Source organism: Adiantum capillus-veneris, chromosome 12 (genome assembly GCF_014529385.1).
Source record: "Adiantum capillus-veneris isolate H3 chromosome 12, ASM1452938v2, whole genome shotgun sequence".
Taxonomy (NCBI): Eukaryota; Viridiplantae; Streptophyta; class Polypodiopsida; order Polypodiales; family Pteridaceae; genus Adiantum; species Adiantum capillus-veneris.
In genome coordinates this window covers 33,636,296-33,644,849 of record NC_140942.1, presented here as the reverse complement: position 1 = coordinate 33,644,849, position 8,554 = coordinate 33,636,296, and the positions used below count along the sequence as shown (strand labels likewise).

General features: G+C 41.1%; 1 protein-coding gene across 1 annotated transcript; it reads right to left on the bottom strand.

Annotated features, from left to right (window-relative positions):
• Window positions 1-351: 351 nt before the first annotated feature.
• On the bottom strand, window positions 352-1,362 carry LOC147445552 (proteasome subunit alpha type-4). The gene has a single exon (XM_086525033.1). The coding sequence runs from the start codon at window positions 1,246-1,248 to the stop codon at window positions 496-498; it is 753 nt and encodes a 250-aa protein (XP_086381159.1). The 5' UTR covers window positions 1,249-1,362; the 3' UTR covers window positions 352-495.
• Between the last annotated feature and the right edge of the window lie 7,192 nt (window positions 1,363-8,554).

Genomic DNA, 8,554 nt, shown 5'->3' with positions numbered 1-8,554 from the left:
CAAAGCTTTCTTTTGCACAAAGCCAGAAAACAAAATCATGTTCAGTCCAAACAACAGATGATCTGTCTGCACAAAACCCAGTGTCATCGTCTTCCCCGGCACCCGCCCCTGCCTTCAACCCCCCCGATGTCGAAACTGTTATCTCCTACCACGACAGAACAAAGCACATTTTCACCAAATACGCAGATGGCCCTCATGGCCTTGATTGGGCCAATCAGCCTAGAAACTCTGTCCTGATTGTTCATACAAACATACTTAGCAACACATACAAACCTGATGGCCCAAACGTCACATGGACAAAGAATACTAGCACTGCCATAAAAACATATTGCAAAGTAATAAATGCAGATGTTTCCTCAAAGTAGCATGTTGAAAATCATTGACACAACACCACATGTGAGACTATTCAACAAATGTAATGATCTATCAAAAAGTTCCAAGATCCCTGCTAACAGCAATCCACAATGGGACACAAACTAAAGATCAACGACTACCTCAAGACTCTTCTGGTTTCGGTTGCATAATACCAAACTTGACCAGCAATTTGTTGAGCTCATCAGAAGAGAAAACCTGGTACTTCACGTCACCTTGTGGAGACAAGCTTACCTCAGCAACTTCAAGTTTCTCTGATGAAAGGCTCGTGCTATCCATGGTCTTGCTGAGCACCTTAAGGGCAAGCTGCACAGCTTCCTCCCGTGTGATGTCGTCTTTGTAATCCTGTTTAAGCATTGACTGTGCAGCCTGGTTGTTGGCGCCAATGGCTGCAGCCTTCCAGCCACCATAGTTGCCACTAGGGTCACTCATGTAAAGCTGAAAGCCAAAGTTCTTGTCATAACCAGCAAAGAGGAAAGAGACCCCAAAAGGGCGAAGGCCGCCAAATTGCGTATAGCCCTGTTTGGTATCAGAAAGGGATTGGACAAGCTGCTCTACAGGCATCGGCTCTTGATAGGCGAATGTGTACCGTTGCGCTTGCAGCCGAGCCGTGTTGACCAGGATGTTAGCATCAGCAGTGATGCCCGCAACAGCACATGCGACGTGGTCATCGATTTTGTACATTTTCTCTGTGGACTTTGAAGCCGCCAGGAGCTTGGACGTTACCCGCTTTTCTCCAGCAAGAACAACGCCATCTTTGGCCAATACCCCAATGGCTGCCCCTGCGTTCCCTATGGCTTCCATGGCGTACTCCACCTGATACAGGCGGCCCTCTGGAGAGAAGATCGTAGTCCTGCTATCATATCGGCGCGACATTGCTGCTGTTGTTGTTGGTGCTGCTTCGTTCTCTCACGCGATGCAAACTTGCTTTGCCTCCAAGGCTAAACGCTTTTGAGTAAATTATCTCGTGGTCTTGCCTTGGGAAAACTGGAGAACTTGTATGATCGATACCTACTTCTCCTCACTCCCGTATCACAAAGTGTGATGGAGTACACAATAGCTAAGGGATGGTGCTCTGGTCGATAGGTAGGGGAGAGTCGCAAAGCATCTCTCTCTCTCTCTCTCTCTCTCTCTCTCTCTCTCTCTCTCTCTCTCAATCTAACGTCTTAAAGCATGAGACTCTATACTTTAACTAAACCCTAAACTAATTCTATAATGTAAACTAACCGTAAATCTTATGATTCTAAAACACAAACTTGTAAACTTCAGAGTAATCTCCAACTGCCAGCATTTCACATAGGACATCAGGGTTTCCTTCATATAAGGGGCAGGTTACAAACCATACTCATTGGCATTGCATTAACACTACTGTCATTCTCCTTGTCTTTGTCTTCAATGCAACCGGCTCTATTCAACTCTTGCAATGTCATTCTCCTTATCTTTTCGTCAATGCAACCGGCTCTATTCAACTCTTGTAATGGCTCAATGGAGACATATTTGTTCTCTATTCTTGCATCTTCTCCATTGCCTGCCCACACACGGATCACAAAAGCATGAAAGTGCCAATGTGCACACCACATGGGTTGTCCTTTAAATATCCATAAACACAATGAAAGGAGTGAGACCCTAGAATAGAATTAGAGACATAGGGAGATTGTTATCTTTGGAAATTAGCTAGAAAACTCTCATGTATTGCATATATATTCTTGTTCCTTTTGCTAGCATGTTGCATTGAAAAATAAACCACATCATTTGCACACTTCATAGGCTAGCCATCCGGTTTTCCTCTCCCTTTATGACTACCCTAGATTGCCATGCTCCCCTTTCCCATGTCTTGATGCCAAAAATTTATGCATCATGTGCAAACTTGTCAACTGTCAACTGATAGTACCTTGCCACTAAATAGAATGGTCTCTTTCCTTGATTTACAAAGTACCATTTTATGAAAAATGGCTACATGGTGATAATTTTTTATTCATTGGGCGTGTTCATTCATGAAGCAAAAAATGATGTTGGAAAAAAAATGCATCGTACAGCTTATCATCGGAGGAGCAATGTCTTCTCAACTTTGCCAATTGAGTTTCTCATAGAAACATGAGAATGGTGAATTTGGTACAATACAAAGGCTTGGTACTATATAATTGGTGTTATTGGCATTGTATGTTCAATAATATATAACAAATTATCAAATTTGGCGATTACCAAATTTGGTACTATCAAAGGCTTAAGTATTGTACAAAAGCACTAGTTGGTATTGGACAAACCATGGGCACTCATTTTAAAGTTATACAAACCCAATGCCACACAGCAAATACCAAGCTTGGTAGTTCTTACTACACCAGCAAGCAATTAAGGATAGAACATATAAACATAGTACATGGGTTTGGGACCACTTGAGAGAGAGGCATCAAGAAGATGCATTGGGTGCTTTACAACACTTTTTCTTTTCAAAATCCTTCTTACAAATTTCCTTGTTGGGTGCAGCTCTAGTCTTCATGTCCAAAAGACATATGCAAAATTGGTGATACTAATACCTTGAGGCAACTGTCTCCGACATGCACTCAATGGAAGGCTTTCATCCTTGTCTTTCTTCTCCAATTGAGAAATTGCCATGTCTATATTTGTTCGATGAGCACCCAAGACACTAGCATGTTTTGATTGATTCACAAATGTCATGCTTTCAACTTTTTTCAAGACCATCAAAGAGGATCTTTTAACAAAAAGCTCATTTTCTCAATGGAGGACCTTTGATTGAGTCAACGTGTTGTGAACACACAAAAGAATAGTGATTTTGAAATTGCTGATGTAATAGAAATGGCCTATGAACTTTGAGATTAGCGGAAATTAGAGAAAGTACTTTTGTGGAATTACTTTGTGAGCATAGAGGGTGAACTTAATTGATGGTAGCAACTTGGTATGAACAATACTTTTGCAAGGGAGAGAGTTTAGAGAACATGACAACAATTGAGAGGACCGGATTTATGTGGAGTCGGTCCCCCCTCCAATAGGCATTTGCATTATATTTTCTCCCATCAAGAGAGACTTGGTACAATACAATCTTTTGTGTTCCTTGTGACCTAGGTGATGCAATGAAGATGGAAAGTTTCATGCATCAAGAGCATAACATAAACATTGTGGAAAGCATTAACTATCCGAAGCCTCAGTCCCAAGGCCTCAAACACCTTCGAAGGTGGACAGAGCTAGCGGGGAATGAGGGAAGGGAAGAGGAAGAAGAAACATTTCATAGGAGAAAGAGTTAGTTCCTCACTTATCATCAGTCTTCTTGCTAGCATACATAATAGCATAGTAATGAAGATGGAGAATATGGAAAGATTAAGCATTGAAGCATGGCTCTTGGTTGGATTTGCATTCCATAGCCAAGAGTGTTGGTGTAGGCTCTCAACTTCTCTACTAACTTGGAGAAGGAGATGGAGCTCTTGCACTTTGCACTCCAAACAATGAGAGAGTGTGTGTGTTTGGGAGAGTATACCCCCCAAGCATGCCCCTAGCTTCCTTGGTCAACCCCCCCTTGTAGCTCATGCTTGAAGCTCATTGGACCCTCCAGGCCTAGACAATCACAAGCAAGAGGCATATCAAGCAAGCATGCTAGTCTTGGGACAAGTGTCCCCCTTTCCCCTTTGAGAGAGAGGACTTGATAAATGCAAAAAATAATAATTAAATCCACTAAATTATCATTGGATCCCTTGAAGGCCAACCAATAGGCTTTAGGCACACAATGAGAGCAACACGAGGAGGAGCTTGACAAGTGTCCCTTTTGCTTTCTTTGTACCAAGCTTGCCTTGTGTGAGGGTGTGTGTGTTCTCTTTCATCCCCCTAGCTTTAGGGCTCGCCCCCTCTCTTGTAGGGATGGGATTTGACTTTTTGGACACCTTACCCACAAGCACCTTCGTCAGCAAGCATGACAAAGCACCTCAAGCCTGGGTAGTGTTCCTACAAGCACCTCAGGCTCCCTAGTCGACAAGCACGACAAGCACCTCAAGCATCTTAGTCATCAAGCACGACAAGCACCTCAAGCACCTTAGTCATCAAGCATGGCAAGCACCTCAAGCACCTTAGTCAACAAGCACGACAAGCACCTCAAGCTTGGGCCGGGTTCCGACCTCAAGCTCAGCCCTAGCTTACCTAAGGTCAAAGGAATTTTTAATACTAACCTTTGGAGGTCTTTATTGAAGCTAGCCCTAAGGTCTTTAAGATCCATTAGCTAGCCTTTCTCTTTGACATACCATCTCTTATTTGGACCCCTTTACTATTGGCCACGTGTTGAGATAGATCTAAAAGCATATGTCTATATTCTAACCCTTGTTTCCGTTTATTCTCTCACATTAAATGATCAGCTTAATATGAGAAAATAACTTTATTGGTTAAATATTAGAATTTATTACATTACCTCTCTCTTGAAATCATAGTCGCCCTCGACTATGAGGTGGAGGATCCCTTTTTACCCTACAACATATTTCCAAGATGGATGACTAATCCATTTGGTGCTTGGGAGACATAGTTTTCACAAGCATGTCTGGTCTTTAGCCCATTTCATTCTCCCAAGTACAGCGACAAATTCTACTTGGTGTTTGAGAGATGTTGTCATCACAAACATGATTCTAAGCATGCATACTATTTAAATTCGTGCACAGTAAAAAGAGAACTAGTCTTATAAGACAAAAACATTGATCATTTGAAAGAAATATGTACATTTTCTTACTCTAATTAGCATTGTAAGCATTGACAAGGCTCATACTATCCTTAAGATGTATTCCTTGCACCCATCTAGCATCTTCAAAAGGATAATTTTTGAACTTAATAAGATACCGTCGGATAATCTTACCATGTCGTAGTACCTTGTCTTCATGCCAAAGGATAGCTTCGGATTGTAGCACCTCTTCTTGGTCTTCAATTTTGGGAGGGTCTTCAATAGATGGTTCACTTGGTGGCTCTCCTTTGTAGGGATTAAGTAGGCTCACATGAAAAGCATTGTGTATGGGCCAATGGTTGGGCAACTTGAGTTGATAAGCCATCTCATTAATGGGCTTCAAGATCTGGAAAGGACCATACTATCTTTTTGCTAGCTTAGCATAATACTTTTAATGGCCATAGGATTTTTGCCCATCGTTTTCCTTAATCGAGCCTTGGGAAACTTAAGTAAGACCCAATCATTTTCTTTGAACGTTAAGGCCCTTTTGTGCTTGTTAGCAACAATTTTTTTCTTTTGTTGAGGGATGGATATAGCCTTCTTAATCTTTCAAAAAGATTCTTGTAGGTCACGGCTATACTCATCGGCATCGAAGATCTTCCCATGTACTTTAAGTAGCAAGGGACTTTTAGGTCTTTCCTCAATTATTTCAAAAGGTGCTTTTCCCATAGAAGTATGTACAATATTATTGTACGCATACTCTACAAGAGGTAAGTACTTTTCCCATTGTGAGCGTTGATCTACTTCGGTAAGATAAGTCTTTAGTATATCGAGTATCGTAAGACTGACTATCACACTTTGGCCATTTGTTTGTGGATGATAGACCAAAGAGAAATTCAATCTTGTTCCTAGATTTTCAAAGAGACCTTTCCAGAAATTACTGGTCATTCTAGAATCTCTATCTGACATGATGGATGTTGGAAATCCATGGTGTTTGAAAATCTGTGGTATGAAAAGAGTTGCCATTTGGTATGCTTTAAAAGTCTTTTTGACAGGAATAAAGTGTTCTTGTTTGCTAAACCTGTCAATTATTGTCCATATTTCCATATTCCCATGGATAGACTTGGGTAATCCAAAGATAAAATCCATGGATATACTCTCCCATGGTGAATTTGGGATAGACAATGGTTGGAGAAATCCAGGTTGCTTCCCTCTATCATACTTGGTCTTTTGGCATACCACACATTTTGAAACATACTCTTGTATGTCCATTTTCATTGTAGGACAATAGAAATACGTCTCCACTCCTCGGAGAGTAGGTTGAATGCTTCTATGCTCCGCATAGGGAGGAGCATGGGATTCCTACATGACTTTCTCATGAAGGGAGTGGGTAACACATAGCCTATTGTCGTGGAGAAGATAACCATCCTACAAAGTGAATGGTTCCCTTTTCTCCCCCAAAGCAAGGGCTGGCATTATGTCTCTATAGTCAGGGTCAGTAGCATACTCATCTATTATAGAAGATAGATCGTTTTGAGTAGCTATAGACACCGCATTAACTTTTGGTTGTCATGAAAGTGCATCGACCACTTGATTGTGCTTACGAGAAATGTGAGGAATATCGAAATTAAATTGTGAAAGAAAATTTTCCCACCTCATTTGTTTGTCGGAAAGCTTGGTTTGCGTCATGAAGTACTTGAGACTTTGGTGGTCAGTTTGTAAAATAAATGGAGTTCCCAATAAATAGTGCTTCCATGTGTTTAGAGCATGTAGAACAACTAAAAGCTCTTTCTTATAAATTCCTAAGACGCATTCATCTATATTGAGCCTTTGGCTCTCATATGATATGGCATGCCCTTCTTGAAGCAAGAATGCTCCAAGGCAATCACCACAAGCATCACATTGGACCTCAAATGGCTTTGAGAGATCCGGAAGCATGAGGATTGGTTGGAAGGTAAGCTTCTCTTTGAGCATGTCAAAATAATTTTGCTCCTTAGCAGTCCATGAGTAATTAACGTTCTTCTTTGTTAAGTAATGTAATGGTCTTGCTATTTGAGAGAAATTTGCTATGAAGCATCTATAGTATGCACACATACCAATAAATCTTCTTAGCTCATGTAGATTCCTTTGATCAGGCCATGCTTTTATTACCTCTAATTTTGATGGATCCATACGGATACCATCTTGAGAGATAATATGACCTAAGTAAAGAATCTCTTGAAGGAAAAATTCGCTTTTCTTTTGGTTGAGAAAAAGCTTGTTCTCCCTCAATGCTTGAAAAATCACTTGGAGATGTTGCTTATGTTCCTCCAAGGGCTTAAAGTAGATGATGATATCATCAAAGAACACTCCAATGAATTTGCGGTAGGGTCTAATTTTTTTTCCATTAATTGTTGAATGTGGCTGGTGCATTAGTCAAGCCAAAAGGCATGACTAGATAGTCATAAAGATCAAACGTTATGCGAAACACGGTCTTTAGGATATCTTCATCCACTATCCTTATTTGATGATAGACACTTTTTAAGGTCAATCCTACTGAAGTAGGTGGAGCCTTGTAGCTTATCAAACAAATCTTCTTTCCGAGGCATGGGAAATCTATTTTTGATAGTGAGATGGTTTAGTGCTCGATAGTCCACACACATACGGTATGTATCATCTTTCTGTTGCACTAAAAGGACTGGAGAACAAAAGGGAGAGAAGCTAGGCCTCACCATCCCTTTTTCAACCAATTCTTGTACTTGCCTCATGATCTCCTCTTGTTGAGCTTGAGAAACTTGATAAGGAGGCTTGTTAGGCGGTGAGCTTTCTGGTAGGAGCTCAATTCGGTTGTCATCATCCCCTCGTTTTGGAGGTAAGTCCATAAGGATATCATCAATGAACACATCTTGGAATCCTTTTAGAAAATTAGACAAGTCTAATTCTTCTCGATTCCTACCATTTACATTTGAGGAAACATTAGGATCTTTTAGGGGCTCTTTAACAAAATCATGTACGTAGAAACTAAGCTCTTCATTGATTTATCAAAAGCAGGAGGATTTGCAAGTGGTATAGTACGACCCAACACACTAGCATCTATATACATGTTCTTTCCCATGTAGGTGAAGTAGATTCTCCTTTCAGGAACTTCATGTTGGCAGCCATGCGGTTGAACCATGGCGCCCCTAGGATAGCATCCTCACGTTGGAGAGGAGAGATGAAAAGTCTTCTTTGTCGGCATAGCTTTGGACAAGAAGCCTCAACTTCCCAATCATCAAGGGAGTAACGGAGGCTTGTTGTCCCTTGAAAATGGTGTTGGTCGTTACAATATCTCCCATCTTGAAAGCTTGAATGCCCAATTTCGGGGCCAACTCCATTGATATGAAGTTTTGAGTAGAGCCAGGGTCAAACAAGATGAAGGCATCATGCTCCCTTACCTTTCCCCAAGCATAGGAGAGAGGTGCACTTTTGCAATGAGCATCTTCTTTTGGATCTTTGACGATGGAAGCTCTAGAAGTCTCATTGCAAGCATTTCTCTTGGGGCAAGAATGATAGCCA

What these genes read in the sequence shown, in the direction of transcription:
- LOC147445552 (XM_086525033.1), bottom strand. Translation starts at nt 1,248, where the DNA reads ATGTCGCGCCGATATGATAGCAGGACTACGATCTTCTCTCCAGAGGGC.